We start from the raw sequence: 20,081 nt of genomic DNA, 5'->3' as shown, positions 1-20,081 counted from the left end.
AAAATAATTATTTAAGAAGTGTAAATGCCAAAATGTCCTCTAATTCTGGAATGTCCCTAGTGACAAACTTGGGTAAGTTAACTCAGAGTAAGTGGTAAACCTCCTACAACAAGAACACTATGGCATTGTTTTGTTAGGAGAATAAAGTCATACAGCTCTTAAGAGACTGACCACTTACTCTGAGTTAACTCAGGTTTGTCACTAAACCACATAGCCTACTTGGAATACCCCCGATCTCTCCTATGAAACACAACGCCAAGTTAATATTGACATTAAGATACACCTCCAGTTTGAATATGCATTGTACAAACAGCTTAGTAGATGTATCATATTCAATTATATTTGCATGTCAACATTATTATGCAAAACAACAAGCTCTATGACAAACTCAATACAGCAAATCATTCAGGAGCTAACTTTTGTTGATGATCAATGCTCATTCCATTATTTGACTTCAATACAGTGCATTCTTTCATGTAAAATTAGGTCATACAATTGTTTTGTGAGAGCGGTTTTACTTTGATTTTCAACAGAACCTTCTCATCAGATTTGCAATGGATTCTGTTTATTATAGGCTAGCTGTTTGATCCAAAAGATTTAAAAAATGTATCTGACTGTATCTGAAGTTTATATAATAATTGAAGGTTTGAATTAAAAGAAGACAAAATGTTGTTGTAAGACCAGTTACGTTCCCTAATGCAAGCAACAAAAGCCACTTATCCTGGCACTTTAACAAACTGTACCATTTGATCTGCTGGCCTTCAGATGCGAGAACACCATATATTGTGTAATCTGAAATGAAATAAAACAAATAAAGCTTTTGGTGGGCTCTGTAATATGAGCATTAAATCTGTTTTCCTTTAAGGTGCAGTCACTGATTGCCTAGGAAGTCACATTTGTTTATGTTTATATTTAATTTTACAGATGCTTTTTTTCCAACAACGTACATTATATTTTAACCAAGGACCACACAAAATACACCAGGGAGGTAGCACCCCTCCCTTCTGTATTTCCAGAGAAACTCCACACAGGGTTTTGTTTTTGTTTGGGGGACAGGCTGCACCCACTTTGTTTCCAGTTTTCAGAGCCTGGGTTGCCTACAGAGACCTTTGTTTTTACAGTGTATTCACGGAATGGGCAGCTAGTGGGTCGTGAGGAGATAATTGCTGAATGTGAGAAAAAAAAGTTATGGGGTTGAAATTGCGTACAATTGCCGCCTGCACCTTTAACTATTATTATCTGTCCAGCAGGAATGTAAGTGAACATCATCTGAACATATGATCTACTACTGTATAGGAGCCTTTAACCTTTGACCCTGATGAAACCTCTTGTTTTTTATCTTGAAAAAAAAAATCTATCTAAATCCTATTTTGATAAGGTGGAGAGTGAATCGTTAATTCGTTTAATGGTTAATTCAAAGCTGGCAATTTGTGAATGCTTAGTCGCTTTGGACAAAAGCATCTGCTAAATACCATAAACTTAAACATAACCTTAGAAGTCATCATTTAAGAAACCCTTTTTCTTTTTATCAAAGAGCAACTAACTATAAAAAACAATGAGTAGGCTATGCACTATACAAACATACAATAGTTATTTTTGCTCTGTTTTGGATAACTTCACAAATACTTTGTTCAGAAAAGCAGCTCAATAAGTTGTTTTCAGTTTTACCCACATTCTCAGCTTTGCTTTATCACTGACAGAAGTAAAATACATTTTCCACAGAAACACTTGCTCAGTAATATGCTGATAATATGTCCAGTTACAGTGATGCTTGAAAAATATTATATTTCATTGGAACAGAGAAGCCAAATTCATGATCAATTCACCATCAATTCATTTAAGTGCATTTGGATAACTTTGTTATCAAAAGAAATCTATTCATGTTAGGCTACATACCTCATACGCGATCAGTTAATCAGAAATGTAAATAAAATGAAATAATGAAAAAAATACATGCAAATCATCCAGCAGGGGTCCCTTATACCTTTGTTTTGCAAAGTCAATGCAAAACTCACAATCACAAAACACAATGCAGTATAGTATCTCCACAATCTCTTAACATTCCAAGAGGCAGTTTAGTAGCTTTAGGTCCAGCGGTGTTAGGATGACCAGGGGCCTCCACTGATGTCCTTCAGACGGTCTCCTTGAACTCCTCCCGTGGATTCAGGCCGTAGTGCAAAGCCTCCGCGTCCACACACGCCCAGGCCATCCGCTCTGTGGTGAACTTCGCTGCCCATTTCCCAGAGGGACACAAAGCGATGGCACCCCCTCCACCTTGGACTCGCTCGCCCATGTACTGAAGAGCCTTCTCCACTGCCTCAGACACCGCCTTGCCTGTGTCAATCAAAATACAAAAGCACAGCGGCATCATTGGCATGAATCAGATATTTGATGAAATCTGACACCTTTGAAATATTGGACCCACAATGCGTCATTCATTCAACAGTGTGCTTTGTATAGCAACATGAGAAGTTTTCCAGTAAATGTGTTATAACCTCACACCCTCTCCCTCCAGCTAAATTCCGCCTGTTTTTGCTTTCCTTGTGAAAACCACACTTCTTAAGGTGAACTCTTAGCACTCTTCTGACAGACTCTGACTTTCAATTTCAAGACGGGTAACTAGCCTGCTTTGTCAAAGCCCGTTTTGTGAAGGCCTGTTTGGTGAAAACCTGTTTGTTTCTTGTTTTTTGTTTCTTGTTTCTCCACATTTGCCTCCAGCTTTTTGTCAACTTTCTGACAAAATGGCACCACTCACTGACAAATGACTGGCCAATGTAGTGCGTCATGTGGACCAATTAAACAGTCCCATTCAGTACAAGCCAAACATCTACTTCTCTCAGTTCTGTGTGCAGAGTATCAGCACTTATTCAGTCAGGACATCTCTCAGACTGTTTTCAAATTACATGGAAATATTTATGGTGATGTAGTTTGTTTGGACAGTTTGAGGTAAACATTTCCTGAACTAACATGACAGTGGTGCATGGTGCTGCCTTAAATGCACAGCAGATCTAGTGAGGTGGAGTTGGAGCAGTAAGAGCGAGCAAACTGATTAACACAGTGCAATAAACCATAACATCTAAGCATGGTTTTGCTATACAATTCATGGACTTTTAATTTCCTGTCTTTTTTGAGTTGATAAAACATTCATTCATTCATTCATTCTTTCATTCATTTACTCATGAAAAATATTTTGTTTGTGCAGATAAAAGTATGCCAAACACTGTCGCAAAAAAATGCATGGCAACAGCACCGTGTGGAACAAAACATCCAATTACACAACGACGACTAAATAAATTCTGACATTGTCCGTAATGGGAGTCATACTGTTGGGTGCAGACGTCTAGCTATTAAAACAAGTCTGGAGTCCTACTGGGCCCTGGTGTGTCCATACTGTGTCCACATTAACAAGATGATAAAGGTGACCTTGTGTGTGAAAACAGACTATTCGCTTGTGTCATTTCCTCCCCCAATAGCACCAGAGAGGATCTCTCGGCAAACAATGGCCTGTGCTGACCTTCCTCGACTCGGAGCCTCATTATCAGTCGGATACAGGGGCCGCTTGCACAAACACCTCCCCCTCGCGCACCCCAATTAAAATGATTGGCAACAGCCATGTCAGCGTTTCAGTGCCTTTGCATGAAGGCGAATCTCAGACACCCACAGAATGATGCTTGTCAGCGTGCGTGTGTGTGTGTGTGTGTGTGTGTGTGTGTGTGTGTGTGTGTGTGTGTGCTGCTGACATCATGAAATTAATGATGAACTGCCAAAGTTTTGAAAAATAAATAAATCGGTAAACAACAATGTTTTGCACTTCACAGCAAGAACAGCAGGTCCATTGGAAATGGCCGATCAAGGACAGGGCGCAGGGCAGACTTGAGTAAAGAAACACAGAGATACCTTGGTTGACTAATTTGTTGTTCATCCATCTGATCTTAAAGGAGTTTCCCTCACTAACAAGGCTTTAGTACTGCTACCATACAGTTCAAACCGAAGTGGGTCAGAAAGTAGACTTATGCATCTGTGGAGTCTGAAGAAGGCAAATGATGTATGAAGGGTTTTCAGGCCAGTCTGATTATGCATGAGAAACACCCTGTGGTATATTTAAATGTGTCCTTAGTTGAAGAATTTCCATTCAATTTTCCCTCTGGAAAACCGCAAGAACAGCTAGCATTTTATCAAAATAAAGACAACCTTGTTTACTGTTAAAAGCACAGGAAACACATTATTATGGATGAAATAATTGCACTGTGCTCAAAGTATCAGCGTTCATTAATAAGGCTCCCGCTTGCTCTGATTTGAACAAAGATCTAAGGGCAAAAATAAAATCAGTGGTTAAAGGAACAGGTGTGTAGTTTTAAACACTTTGGCATCTGTTTATTTGTGCTATTGTTTGCCTCTGTTTCAGGAACAAAGAAAAAATTAAATTATTTGATGTTTGAACGTTCAATTTGCTTCTGTTGGATGTGTATGTTGAGCTTTAAAGGAGTTTGGTAACACTAACATCTTCCAATGCTAATCTTTTAATTGTGCCCAAAGTGTTCCACAAGCAAAGCAGAGAAGCTGCATTGTATCCATTATGCACCGAATTTATGGAACACCCTGCTCTGTACATCAAACAGAAATACAGAATTACAAATTATTATAAATTCTGTAAACATCTTTTAAAAAGATCTGAAACCAACTTTTTTTACATTCTACTTCTGCTATTTACAGGTCTTCCTATTTTCACTGTATTAATTGTATTTTATATGTTATTGTATCTATCTCCTTAACATCTTGTGAAATCTCAATTTTACTTCATTCTAAATCTCTGATGTTTTATTTATTGTTTTGTTTTTTGTTTGTTTGTATTATTAAATTTTTTCTTTCTATTATTGTGTAAAATGTGTATTACCAAATGGATGTGACTTGCTATAGGACAATCACCTGATTTCACTGATGAAACAATGAAGGCACTGTAGTTTTGTATAGCCTAGTTCCATACAGGAACACATTAAGATGAACAGTACCTTGTTCAATGTGGAAGAGAACGAGTCTGGCCAACGTGACTTTCAAAATGGACTCTCCATGGCCAGTGCACGATACTGCACCACTCTGGTTGTCAGCGTAGGCCCCTGACCCTTGGATGGAAATAGTCACATTAGAGCAGCCTAGTTTTAACAAAATACTTGTGATAATATGTTTAAATTAATTTGTCTTTGCTGCTTATTAAAGTCAAACTAGATAAAACTGTAATAGAAGAAAAAAATATGCCACACTTTTCCACTGACTGATTAGTCAAAAATTAATCATGAAGCCTAAGCTTTAAAGATATTTAATGTTATGAAACTTTATTAATCTTTTAATAAGTGATACACACCTATAATGGGAGAATCTCCAACTCTGCCCACCATTTTGTGTCTAATTCCACCAGTTGATGTCGCACAGGCAACATTACCATTGGAATCCAAAGCCACTGCACCAACCGTATCATGGGCCCTGAAAGGAAGAGCAGACAGGGGAAGGTGAGGAGCTCAAATAAAAGAAATGTTTTAATAATAGGACTGACATAGAACTGGCAGCATGATGTAACTAGACCTGTTCTCATACGTTCTAGTGATTCCAATATATTGTATGGTCATGAGAGTCTGTTTAGCTCTGATACAGGCTTGTAGCTGCCAACCTTGAAACGCAGCGTTTCCTAAGCTGATTACAAAGCTAAAGGCGTAGTAAATAAACAACATGTTCAGAAATCTTTATGCTAATTGTTTGTGTGTGTGTATGTGTGTGTGTGTGCGTGTGTGTGTTTTCAACTATAATTCCTCATCATAATTACCTCTTATCTTCAATCTCAAATTGCTCTTGCAATTAGGTTTAAAAGATACAGCAATTAGGGTACACAAGAATCAGAATAATCATACAGATCATATTGAAAAATATAACCTAATAACAAATTAAAAGCTGATGGTGCCAAAATATATCTTGCAAAACAGGAATGTGGAAGGCTCACACAATTCACATACTACTTAAGTGGCATCTCTTTGGTCCTTTACAATTTTACCTTAAATGCAAATAAGGTGAATGTATGTATTGGTAAATTATATGTTGGTAAAAGTGAATAGGAAATAGGCTATGTGGTCCTATACTGAGGTCTATTTCCAAACACAGAGCAGTTCTCTCAATTCCAACTGAGAAAGTAAGAATTGGAGGCACAAAGAAATGCTCAAGAAACTGTTTTCTAACCCAAGGTAGCCCCTGGGAGCCTTCTGACATGTGAACGACTTTCTTCTGGGCAGCGAATGGACGAGGAGAGAGATATATGCAGCAGCAACACCAATAAGATACTCTAACCCATAGAGACACCGCCAAGCAAGCTCCAAGCACAACAGCTTGCTCTCTGGAGTCTGGAAAAATCTACCAAATCTATCAGAGGCCGGGGAGCACGGTAAATGGGTGAAAGAGTGATTCAAGGTTAACTGTGAAACACTGTTGAAGGTGATATATCAGGGAGCAGCAGCAGCAGACTCGGCCAAACAGACTTCTCATGGCGAGTATTTGTCTGCTGCGGTTGGTAGGACAATCACACGCCGAGCTGGCGAAGGAGGCCATCAATCAGTTTTGACAAGGCGTTGATTGCTCTATTAAATCACCGCGATGGCTGGATTTGGTGTATCGGCTTAGCCTAGGACACAATGCGAGGGGTGGACTGTATTTCACACCCGTAATTGAAGTTTGGGGCGATGCCGTAAATCTTTAAATATCAATAAACTCCTTAATGAAGCGTGTAAACACCAGAATAGAGATCATTCTCTCCTTTATCATTGCTATGTCAGAGGCATTATTATACATTAATAATTCAATATAAAGTGTGTCACACATCAGGAGAAATTGTAAACACTGAGTGAGAGTCGGAGCATTTGCAGTCAGAAGGTCAGTTACCATTTCCCTCCAAGCTCATCTCCTCCTCTAAGAAGCTCCTGAGAAGCTGTGACACAGCCAAAGCTCAGAGTGACCTTCATTGTTCGAAAAAAGAAAAGACAAAGCAGAGGAAATGACAGCCAGCTAGTCTAATTAAAAACAGTAAAGCGATTGGCTCGAGTCCGGATGTCCGGGAGGCCTAATTGAGGAGGATTCTGGATATGGTGCATTTCAGAGCTGCCTCCTCGCTCAGCCTGGGCCACATCCAGCAGCCCACCATCTCCTCCCTGCGATAGCTTAATGGACCGTAAGGCCCAGGGCTAATTACTTGTGGTAGTTTGATACGACTCGAGTGTCTTTTAATGGGCCCCCTGTCCTCTGTGAGGGAATCATACTGAGTTGTGTCACACACACACACATCCCAACACACACACACACACATGCACACACACACACACACACACACACACACACACACACACACACACACACACACACACACACACACACACACACAAACACACACAGTCCAATAGTTATGTATGGTCAGGGTCAGCCTCAGTGAGCAAAAGGGTGGCCTCGTAATCATCCCGAATGAAGGGAAGGGGTAATTAAGTTCTGAGGAATTTGCTTAGAAGAAAAAAAGGAAAGAAGAAAAAACTCCTTCTCTCTCAGACACACACACACACACACACACACACACACACACACACACACACACACACACACACACACGGTGTGACGGACCAAGCGGTAGGGGCACCATCGATAATGAACCTGAGACACTACTGGGAGGAGAAGAGACTGCGGCTCAGCCAATTGTCACTTAGCACCTCCAGTAAAGGGCCTATTTTCACAGCCTCCCACTGGGCAGGCTGAGGTTACCCCCTGCCCCCCACACACACACACACACCACAACCACCAGCACACCCTCACAACACCCCCCCCCCACACACACACACACACACCACAACCACCAGCACACCACTCACAACCCCACCCTGATCTCTCTCACTCTTTGGCTTTTTTATCACCTGAAACTGAAGGTGGCTAGCACGTTTACTCCACCCAGCCACCCTGAGGGCTATAGTTCTGGGCCCCCTCCCACACACTTCCCTGTAATAACACAGAGGTGGGCAGAGGAGCTTTTCTAATGACTGTCAGAGCAGTGGGGTCCCGGAGGACTCGCCCACTGAGCACCAGGTCATAAGTGTCTGACAAAGGCACCTTCCCCATTGTCAGCATCACAAGCAGCATGAACACTACTAACCTATAGCTGAGAAGAAAATGCACCGTTGATTGAAAAGGACCAACGGCAAAAACTGCATAAAATGTCAAAATGAAATGAAACCATTTATTGCATTTACATTTGGACATTACATCGCATGCAGTGCTCAAATTGTAGCACTGTAAAGTAAATGGTTCACAGCGTGTAGGTGTCTTTTTTATAACCCATATTCAGAAATGACTGGCTCAGTTGTCTTTCCTATAATTATTTTTATTTCTTGGACTCTAACACCAGACTGAGAGGCTGCTCCAAAATTAACAGGTATGAAAATAACTCCTCTGAATGAACGTCCACTGAAAATGTGATCTTCTGAATGAGCTTTTTTGATGTGTGCTTTAGCATACACTCACTGCTTTGAACTCTTGTGCTTCTTTTCATTAAAGCTTGGTCTATTGGGCATAAATTCACTTCATATTTCCCTAGTTATAGACCCTTTTCAATCTGTTTCTAGATGGTTTCCGGTTGAAACGTTCAAATCCAATGCCAATACTTTGAAATGAAAAATGAACCAGAATTTGCGTAATGCTCTACAAAATGTAGACTTTAAAACTTGTTATTTAAATTATCATTTAAGTCACCATTAACACATTTTCTGTGCCACCGGAAATGTACATGTTTATTTATGCAGTAAAAAAGTTTCTATACTTCATAAATACACCTCGTACGTCACTAAGTATACTTCATAAATACACTTCACTATGTTTAGTTTGCCTCATGCAGCATGATGTGAGATGTAACAATACTTGCAGAACAAAAAGCACTATCATTACAAATTACCTCCACCTTGTCCTTAACCAAAACACTATAGGAATTGAGTTGACACCAACCAAACACCAAATCAGCCTTGTTGAGTTTCATAAGGTATAATCTTATGGGACTTGTTCACCATACGGAAATTATGTGTATAGGCTACATAACACACGTTTCATCTCCCCAGTTAATGCTACATTCAGCACATACTATTAGCCGCATTGTGTATAAGCCGCAGGACAGTGTTTTATGCAAGTTAAAAGAAACATATTAATACCATATTAACTGCCCCCATGTATTAACCTCATAGCTGAAGAAATTTTGCAAAATCAATGTATAAGCCGCGGCTAATAGTTGGAAAGGGAAATGACGGTACCTTTTAAGCTGATTTGAACCACACATACAGTACATGCACAAATATCTAATGATACCTAATGGTGCATATTCCATATGCCAAACTGATTCCACTGCAGGTGCATGACAGGTTCAGCTTTAATGACCAAAGGGAATATTGTTATGGTAATAATCTATTTCTGGAGCGAGCGTCTCTCCTCCAGTAATATGTTGTTTTACTTGCCCAGTCTGTGGAGACGACTCATGTGCAATACCATGTCTATAACAATCATGTCATTTATCAACAATTATTACAGTACTTCTCAACAATATGGACAACACTAAAGTGTATGGTTTTTTAACACCACAATATTCAGGACAAGATGGCATAAACAAAACTAGGCTTAAACAGCATTGAGACTAAAATGTATACTTCTCTGCAGTCTTTGGGGGGGAAAATGCATTCTTGGTCTGATAAAATAAAAAGAACCGTTTTGAAATTATTTATCCTCTTTCCACCTGACTTTAATCAATGTCAGTGACTAGGCAATATCTGTCTAATCAAATGATAATTTGGCCAAACGTAGAGGTGAAAATGTGAGGTTTATAAACCTGATTGCCTTCCCATTATTGTGTGTCAGCAATCAGGATTTCCTGATTAGCGCAATTCTTTAATCAGGTGACACAATAGGTATCAGGACCAGTGACATTTGCTCGATATACTGAGCACCATTTCAGCATCATTTTTCAAATGTGCAGGGCAGTGTGATAGTCTTTTGTGGAACCCTGCACAAGCACAATGCACATTACAAGATAATGCTACAGGGCCACGTGAAAAGAGCCACGTTTCATGCACAGTGCACCAAACTGTCATGGTACAATACCAGGAGTCCCAGGTGCACAGTGGAAATAACAGAGACCATTCAACCTGTTATGAGTCAGTGTACCATCAAAATGAGTCTGAAGCCATTATTGTTAGGTAAAAAACTACACACAGCACCCTCCACATTTATTGGCTCCCTACACAGGTAGACAAAGGCACAATAATAGATAGTCAGCTCTCATGGGCAGAACACATCGATACCACAGTGAAGAAGATGTCCCTACACACATCGTGGGACAGGTGGCTAAATCTTTCATTTTATGTCACCTGGATTATTGTGCACCTGTATGGTCATCTGCATCTAAAGGTCAACTAAAGAAATTACAAACTCTACAGAACAGAGCGGCCAGGTTAGTATTACATTGTCCCATAAGAATAAACACTATTAGTATGCACCGTCGACTCTCATGGTTAATGGTTACGACTGCCCTATCATCGCCTATTACTGTCCCCCCTACCTGGATTCCTGGCCCGTGCAGCCTAGCGACCCACCACTTGCCCTATGACAACTCTGCCCGGATTCCTGGCCTGTACTGCCTAGCGACCAACCACTTGCCCAATGACAACTCCTAATCTCCCTGGACAATTCCATTTCCTACACTGGACTATTTGAACTTTCTGACACTAAATAGGATCAATGCATTATCATACCAGATATGTAACCATCCCATCTCTTGTAACATACACCTCAGGTGGCTTTAAACACCATGTTCTATTCTCTACATCTGACTAACTTATGCATTTATCATGTATACAGACCTGACTATTCTGTAACTGACCCAGATGGGTCAGGCCTTTGAGTCGTGGATCTGCTCGAAGTTTCTTCCTATATGTATCTCCGATTCTAGGGAGTTTTTCCTTGCCCCTGTTACCCATGGGCCTTCTTTTCTTTTCTCTGATTGTCTAACACTCTGTAAAGCGCCATGAGACCTGTGTAATGTTTTGGCGCTCTATAAGTAAAATTAAATTGAAATTTAAATGAATGGTAGAGAATAGGCTGGTTTTCAATACAATTACATTTTTCAGAAACACTGTCTTTTCTTCTCAACCTGTTTTCTTATATAACCAAATTGTTAGGTGTGATCAGGCTCATTCTCATTTGACTAAGTCCGCTGATGATGGCTAGTTGATGTTACCACACCCAAAATCAAATGCTTTAAAGAGAACAGTTATTTGTCGTGATTCATGCCATCAATCATTGGAATAACTGCCCACTGAATATACGTAAAATGAATAGCAAAGTATCTTTTAAGTACCATCTGAGAATACATTATCTAAATTTGTGAGTAGGGAATGGACATATTTACTGTATGAATGTAATAAAGAATGGAATACTGTAATTTATTTTGAAAAATTTGTAATGATGTTTATAATGATGTCTACATTGTTTTACTGCTTTTAAATTATCATTGTTACATTAAGTGATCTTTGCTTGCTGTGGACCCCAGGAAGACTAGCTCGTCCCATTTTGGTGACAGCTAATGGGGATCCTTTTCACAATAAACCCACTGGTGAAAAGAGGTACACAAAATCACTTTTTGGCCATTCATCTTTTTTCACTCAACTTCATGAGGGGTGCCAGTAAATTTGGAAGGCCCAGTAGTAGTTATTTAGTATCTTGCTAAATATCTGATGTTATTGTTGTGAACTTCTGAATATAGTCTCTAGGGAAAAGAATTTCCGCTAATTCCTTACCATTGCTTGTTGAAAAGTTCCTTCACTCCAACAGCATAGTTCTTTTGCCTCTCCCACTCTCTTCTCTCTGTCTCGGTCACCAAAGTGTCGGTGGGGACGGTCAGGAGGCCTATCCTCTCAGCAAACAGGTTAGCACCCCGGTCCGTCAGCATGGCATGGTCTGTCTGGGTCATGCCCATGGGATGACGTGTCCACCAGTGGAAAAACAAAAACAGAACAACAAAATGGACATTAGTCGATATGCAAAATACACCAAAATATTTGGTTTTAAAGTGCTCCTGGTGGTTAACTGTCCCAGCAACTAGTAGAGAAAGGTGACAGTAATGAGAAAGTTCTGGTTTGTTACCCAGAACACACATATAAACATGAATATCTGTTCTATAAATTGCTTGGGATGAAAACATCTGTTTAATGAATAATTGTAGTGACTACATTTCATGTACCACCAATAGAGGTATTTTGATGTATTTTTCTCCTTTATTCTAAGTGGCTTAGGATGCTATGTTTAATCATTAATTCACAATACTGTCCATAAGTATGGGCAGCCGTGGCTTACTGGTTAGCGCTTCGGACTTGTAACCGGAGGGTTGCCAGTTCGTACCCCGACCAGTAGGCACAGCTGAAGTGCCCTTGAGCAAGGCACCTAACCCCTCACTGCTCCCCGAGCGCCGCTGTTGTTGCAGGCAGCAACAACAGCTTCACCTCACTGTGTGCTGAGTGTGTTTCACTATATCACGGATTGAGATAAATGCAGAGACTAAATTTCCCTCACGGGATCAAAAGAGTATACTGTATACTTATACTTATACAGTGCAGTGCAGGCCATTACATGATATGAGGGGAAGCACATTGTAGATTTTGTAGAGACAAACTTTATAGATTGACATATTAATTACACATCTAAAGGCCTTTGATAGCTCTGAGATGGAAAACAGTTCACCTTGAGCATGGGTTCTCAACCTTTTGCAAGCTGTGCAATGTCAATGTCTGATAAACATAGCCTCAAATCATCCTCGATTTGTGCACGATTGCGGTATTTCGTTTTGAGTGCACTCATATTTTTGAGAATCCTGCCTCACACAAATACAGTAGGTTGACGCGAAGGACGAGGAGAAATAGGTAAAGAATTCCTTTTGTCACTTATCAGCTCAATAAACTGTTCCTGCATATCAATTGACAGTTTGTTTGCTGTGCACAAAAATGGATCTCGAACTCACGCAAAAGAGCGATAATCCTCTTTGAAGTAGCCTACATCGCAAATTGTTTTCTCATTGCTGACAGGTGCTCAGACTCTGATTGAAATAGAGAGGAGAAACCGTGTGACGTGCCTGCATCAGTGATAGGGCCTAATGTCAGAGACTTTCTAATGAGGAGACACAGCACTCAAAAAATCCTCCATAGAAATGCATGGGGTTAGTTTGTAATGGCAATATGGCCGTTGTCTACACATATCCCACCCCTTCTGCGGCAAAACGTCGACATGTGAATACATTGAGCCAATCATGTAGTGTGTTGTGAAGACATTGTGCCAATCATGTGTTGTGATCTCGCCGCTGGAGCAAGGTTGGTGTTGTGAAGCCTTGCGCACGCGCATTTCTGCCAAAATAAAATAGATGCCCAATAAATGCCCAGAAAAGTGTTGCAATATGGCGGCCGAGTGGAAGGACTTGCCTAAAAGGACTTTGCTAAACTGATGCTAGACTTTGCCTCGACTGATGCGGCCATGCCATAGGTCAAGTTTTTGTGTGAAGGCGTCCACTCTGTCTGCAAGGAACAAAATATGAGTTTTGCAGCCTGGCAGACAGGTTTAGGCCATTCAAGCGGTCAAATATATCGACCAAACGGGACAGAGACGAGACAAACTTTCATCCAGGTCAGGATCACTAATAGGCCCTACATGACAATAAATTATACATACTCAAAATAAAGAGTACACTACACAAAGACCACTTGATCTATGTTGCACAAGTTGACTTTTGTCAAGGGTAATTGCAGCTGATAAACTGATAAAAAAAAACAGGACAAGAACCTGCACAAGGAATCTCTGTCAAGGGTCCTTTAAAGAAAGTGTGTTGCATAAACAGCCTTTATGGCTATGATAAAGACCATTCTGCAATAACGCATGTGTGGACATAACTGTGGTCACAGCAATGGGCAGGGCTAGAGAATGTTTTTGGGGTCAAGCTACAGTGTTCACTTAACATGTACCATGGTTAGGGTTATATGATTTAGCAGACGCTTTTGTCCAAAGCGACTTAAAAATGAACAGTGAACAGTTTTAAAATGTTGGTAAGACTACATTAAGGAAAACAGCGATAATAAACAATAATGTCAATGCAATATCAATGATAAAGCCTAATGAAAATAAACAAATTCCATACCATAATCCAAATTCCAAACCATAACTCATAAGAACCACTTAATTAATGAAGTGTATGCTAAACAGATATATCTTTTAGACCCCTCTTGAAAGACCGAATACTATCACAAGAACGTATAGCACTTGACAACTCATTCCACCAACGAGGAACCACAGAGGAAAAGAGTGACCTAGCTAGTTTATGGCTGGTCGACACAACAGACACTCATCAGAAGACCGCAGTGGGCGGTTGGGGAGGTAAAGCTGGATCATAGAATTGAAATAACAGGAAGCAGATCCAGTAAGTGTCCTATAGGCCAAGGTGAGAGATTTTAATGTTATTCTGGCCACTATAGGGAGCCAATGGAGAGTAACTAGGAGAGGAGTTACATGTGTCCTCTTTGGCTGATTGAAGACCAGGCGTGCTGCAGCATTATGAATCAGTTGTAACGATTTTACTACACAAGCAGGAAGGCCATAGCCTAGAAATCTAGATGCAAATGTAATTTGTTACAATTGTAAAATGTAGTCTACAGTAGCAACACTCCATTGGCTTGCAAGCTGGAAAAATTAAACTTCGATAAGGCCAATCACGTCGTGTATAGAGTCGGTAGACGGTGATGAGACTCATGAGTTGTAGCGCTATCCTATTGCGTGCAGAGGGAATTTGAAAGACAACCGATTATCCCGCCCCTCGGACTGAGCTCTGTGAATGGTAAGTCCCCAGACCCTACATCTTGATGTGTGTCTGGCTCGTCAGGCTAGGCAGGCCAGTGAATTACAGTAAAATTATTGTCTTTTTGTTTACCGGTATGTGTCAGGCAGTCAGGTGATGGTTAACCTGAGCAAGGGTGTCAACTCCAGATTGTGGTCAGTTATCAATATGTAACCAATATGTAATCAATATGGAACACTGAGGTCCAGGCCTGGTTATCCTGGCCTGAAACTGATTATCATTTACAGCCTCATGGCATGTGGCGTCACTACAACAACTAGATGACCGTGATATGTTATGCATCCAAACTTCCCAAGCCTCTTACAAATATGAGTCAGTAAAAAATACTGCCCCCCCCAAAAAAAAAAACAACAACAAACAAAACAATGATTATTCCATTTCTGCCACATGCGGCACCAATCATATCATCAGAATGAAAAGGCAATTTTCTTGTTATCTCTGATTATTTCTCTCTCTCTCTCTCTCTCTCTCTCTCTCTCTCTCTCTATTTCTCTCACTTCCTTTGTCTTAAAATAAGCCTTTCCTGTTTGTCAATATACTGTTTCAGGCAATAGCAGATGAAAAATGTACATCACTGCAGCAACTTTGCAGAGCTTTAAATATTAAAGTGGTTAATCATGTCATTTTTCTCTGTCAAACATACAGAGGAGCATGAGATCAGTGGGGCTGGGTGGCTGCATTGATCTTAGCCTAATGAATTTTTAATACCAAGCTGTTACACAGATCTGCCAGTCTGAAGAAAGACCCAAGGTCTTTTGGGGCAGTCAAGACAGGTGCTCAAGGTAATCAATTTTCGGACATTTGGCCTTTTTGTCATTGTGTACAGTATGAAATATTAATATTAATATCCCCTATGACCAGTTAAATTCAGTGTGTGTGTAGCTTTGAAAATGTACATTTAAGATGTTTACACTGTACTGCATGACATGTATAAACAAACGGGAAATGGCAGGGATGTTGCTGACATCTGAATAAACTGGATAAAATTGTAAAGCCATTATGCCAGAAAGCAATCACTGTCAGCTTTAGCAGTGAAAATTGGAAGGCCTACTACACTTTTGTGTATGTGTATTGTGTACTCATGCAAAAGCAATTTTGCCACTGAATGTTATGGAAAATGATCAAACACCACCAATGCACACTATCAATCCACAAACAGAACTTATGCTGATAACTTGGAATTCATGGTTATTTCCCCATGTGTGCTGTTTAAAAATGCATGAGATGTTAAAAAAGCAAACGCACTGGGAATTAAATTTCCCTGAACTCTTATTAATCTCACCTACAACTGTGACAAACAATTCAATTGAATACAAAGAAAAAAATTAACACTAACCTCAACAAACATAACGCTACCGGATCATTTAAATGCCTTTAATAAGGACTCTAACTAAATTAGTTAGAAATGACCGACAGTTCAGATGCATGTTCAAAATTCCATCAAAACTCCAGTTTCTCCACCCTCTATAATAGGCAGCTAAGAAGTCAACAATAACATGATAAAATGTAAACAAATGAAATATTGTCAGCCATGCTAAGCCCAGTCTTTATGGTTATTTATGGCAGCAAAGACTATAGGGGCTCTCTTATCTTCTATAATAGGCCCAGAAAAAAAGACAAAGTTGTAGAAATCACAGCAGGCAACTGACTGATTATGCTGGTGCACAATGCTTTTGCAGAGTAGCCTACTACAGGAAGACCATGCTGTTTTTCACTGTGGCCAACTTAATAGCCTGCCTGTCTATAGTGGATGAAACAAACAAATGTCAGGAAATGTCTTTTTAAAGTTTAGAGTTATTAAGTAATCCAATGTAATTCAAACATTACAGCCAGATAACTTTTCATCCAGTTTAACTCATAAAATGTAGATAAAGTGTTTATGAATGGAGTACTTTTCATCTCAATGGGGACTGGGAACAGAGCTACAGCACATCAATTCATAGAGCTGTTTTAACCACTAGCTGTTATTGGGTACCAAGGAATACTTTCCTTTGCTCATAAACATTACAGGCATCTTGTTATGACAGTTCTGCAACATTGCCAGCACACGTCCTATGAAACAACTCAGCCTTTGTCAGGTACTACGTCAGTCTCATCGGAATCCATGGCATCATCTCTTCTTGTCAGCAATAAAAAGTGACGGCGTAACTTGCTAATGTCTGTTCTGAGACCACAGAATGTCTGTCTGTATTGCTAGCAACTCTCAGGAAATTCATTACCCAAGAGAGGCTGCACTGGTGAGAGGGAAGGCTATCTATTAATACAGAGCTAAGTCATCATACACTCTTTATGAGAGACAAGAGGAAGTACAGCTCCAACTACGGTAAGTGTGACTGAATTGAAAAGGTGTTTCTACATCATTTGCTAAAAGTATCATACCTCAGGGTAAAACATAATGTACAGTACACATTCTGGGCCTAACATAACTTTATGAAATGTCTGAAATTTAATTCATTTTTTAATATACTGCACTTTAAAAGCTACCTTAATACTCCTTAATATAGGGCCTACCTTAATCAACACTGTGGTAGGTTTATAGTTGCACACTTAAAACTAGAGGGAAACTACATAATAATGTATTAATAATGTAGTATTACCCTCTGGCCTAAATGGAACTTACTGTATGGTTATCTTCCAATGTGTGCTGTTTAAGAATGCATGAAATGTTAAAATGTTAAATGTTAAACAATGTGATTATGAGACTGTAGGCCTTTTCACACAGAGATCACGCTAAATTTGCGGGAAGAGGGGACGTCTTTTTGCCGTCTTTTTGTGTCTGAAAGCGAGGTAAAAATTTGCCGGCCTGCTGATCTGTTCACATGATGCAGCATTTTGGGGAGCCAGGATCAGCTAGTAAATTAAATTGTGACGCAACAGGGGGCGTGTAGAGTGATAGTCGTAGGCCTTATGTACATGGGCCTTTAGATACAGCAGGTGTGTGATTTCAAAAACCATGGCGGGAGAACCGACTGCACTTTGGTTAGCTTGCATTTGCTTTGCTGTTGCTGTTGATGTTAAATTCTTGCGATAGATGTCTTCAGACAATAAAACGTAATTTGGAAGGGAAATTGAAGAGAAGAGTTGCCCCTTGCCTTGGCCGTACAATGTACTGTGCGTACAATTTATTAATGAAATCGTTCAATATTACAACAATAAACATAGCTTGTGTACTGTCTTAATTGAAACATGCTTCGCGCACAAATGATAGCCTAGGGCAAAGAGAATGGACATCTCAACATAAGGATACATTAGAAGATGATGATTAGTGTAAACTTTGTCACACGATGTGAAGCAGTTTCATTCAAACGCAACGTTTCATTCAGTCATAAATCATTTAAGCGTAGGCCTAGTGCTCATCATGAAAAGAAAACAGCAGCTTAATATTTTTCAGGTGTTTAACAGTAGGCCTAGGCGCACTGTTAGCAGTTATGCCGAAGGCAGTGAGATTATTAGGCATTACATCCTATCACTCAACATCGCAGTTCGGGTTGATAAGATTCAGTTAATGCGAGTATGGATCGTCTCAAAGTTTGGGACAACCAAACAGCAGTGTAGGCAAAGCAAATCCTAATTGTTAGGTTACCATAGCTGTCTTTTCTCTAGGCCTGGGCCTATCGGAAATCGCGACATAAGCACATTGGTTTCTTTTTTTCTTTTCTTTCTTGTTCGCGTGTTGGGTAGTGAAGCGATAATGCATTTAAAGCAGTAATGTGAGCCAGAGCCGATATGGCCAGAACTGCTGCTCTGTAAAGGTATTTCTGTCCCACCCAAATTTGCTCAACTAGGCCTACTTGCGAAGTAGCCTATTTATCACAGACATCACATGTATCACACGAAAGAGCTTTTTCCTCAGCCTTTAAACGATGTTAGTGGTTAGTTGTTGTGGTAAACGCGAGAATAGTAACTTTAATTTAATCATATTTTTTTGCGCCGTCTCCCTACCCATTCATCTTGGTGGAATACTTCGCGAACTTTCCCTCAACACATGACAAACCATATATCAGAATAAACATCAGACCTTACCGAACATAAAGGTGTAAAGCATTCCCCTGCACAGTTAACCATATAATCCGGTTTTAAATTTGCAGCAATGTCTTTATGCATGTCTCCAACTTTGGTTCCTAATGTGTTTCAATTGTTCATTAAGTCTACATGATTTTATAACAGGCCAAATACAAAATAAATGTTACAAATATCGCCTAGATAAGCATTACAATCAGAGGATATACATATAGGGCAGACAGACGCTCATGAGTTCATGCTTTGTTTTATCGCTGGATTTTAAAGGAATTATCCGGAGTAAAATGCACTTTAGATCAATTTATGGATGATTGGGAGTACATACGTTGAGTTGACATCAAAATCATGTCATTCGGATGTGTTTTGAGAAAGTTCGATTTTACCGTTTTTAGTCAAAACTCGTTAGCCTGTTAGTGACCAGGGCATGTCATTTAGCCGCTACAAAACGCTATTTTTGAAGTATCCCGAGGTCTTTATGTGGTCGTATAGACTTTCGCCCAAAGATGCTAGCTGCAGCAGCAACATTTCCGGAAAGGTACTGGCTTGATGAAATTCATTCTGGACTCTCTATCCGACCACATAAAGACCTCGGGATACTTCAGTTTGGCTTTAGGGACCCTCTACTCACTACCACGTAAGTTTAATGTTGTTTGGAACTGTAGAAGAGGTATAAAAATAGTGTTTTGTAGCGGCGAAATGACATGCCCTGGTCACTAACAGGCTAACGAGTTTTGACTAAAAACGGTAAACTCGAACTTTATCAAAACACATCCGAATGACATGATTTTGATGTCAACTCAACGTATGTACTCCCAATCATCCGTAAATTGATCTAAAGTGCATTTTACTCCGGATAATTCCTTTAAGATAGCCTATTATGGCAACATATTGCATTCCAAGCTACAGTCAACTAGCAGAAATTGAATGACTGGAGACTTTGTGAATTTATAGATTGACATAATGTGCTGTCTCTGCGATTGCTGCTTTTGATCAGTTAGATTTATTTGCAATGTCCTGTGGTGGGCTGGACATAGCATTGAAATGCCCGCCCAGATTCCCCTTTCCGCCTTGACCCATTCACACTGGTGGCGGAACGAAAAAACTCTGCAAAATGTCTAGG

At 39.9% G+C, this 20,081-nt stretch overlaps 1 protein-coding gene across 2 annotated transcripts in view; it reads right to left on the bottom strand.

Moving 5' to 3' along the window:
* Positions 1-318: 318 nt before the first annotated feature.
* Positions 319-20,081, bottom strand: part of si:dkey-103j14.5 (isoaspartyl peptidase/L-asparaginase) — a 28,182-nt gene continuing 8,419 nt past the window's right edge. For both annotated transcript variants that reach the window (XM_048269896.1, XM_048269895.1), the window contains exons 4-7: positions 11,847-12,010; positions 5,360-5,478; positions 5,010-5,120; positions 319-2,334 (exon numbers count right to left, since the gene is read on the bottom strand). In XM_048269896.1, coding sequence (XP_048125853.1) covers positions 2,132-2,334; positions 5,010-5,120; positions 5,360-5,478; positions 11,847-12,010 — 597 coding nt within the window. In that variant the 3' untranslated portion in view covers positions 319-2,131. The remainder of the gene's footprint in view (positions 2,335-5,009; positions 5,121-5,359; positions 5,479-11,846; positions 12,011-20,081) is intronic.

The sequence above is a fragment of the Alosa alosa genome, chromosome 18, assembly GCF_017589495.1.
Source record: "Alosa alosa isolate M-15738 ecotype Scorff River chromosome 18, AALO_Geno_1.1, whole genome shotgun sequence".
Taxonomy (NCBI): domain Eukaryota; kingdom Metazoa; phylum Chordata; class Actinopteri; order Clupeiformes; family Clupeidae; genus Alosa; species Alosa alosa.
The sequence above is the reverse complement of the archived record's forward strand: the minus strand, read 5'-3'. Positions and strand labels throughout refer to the sequence as shown.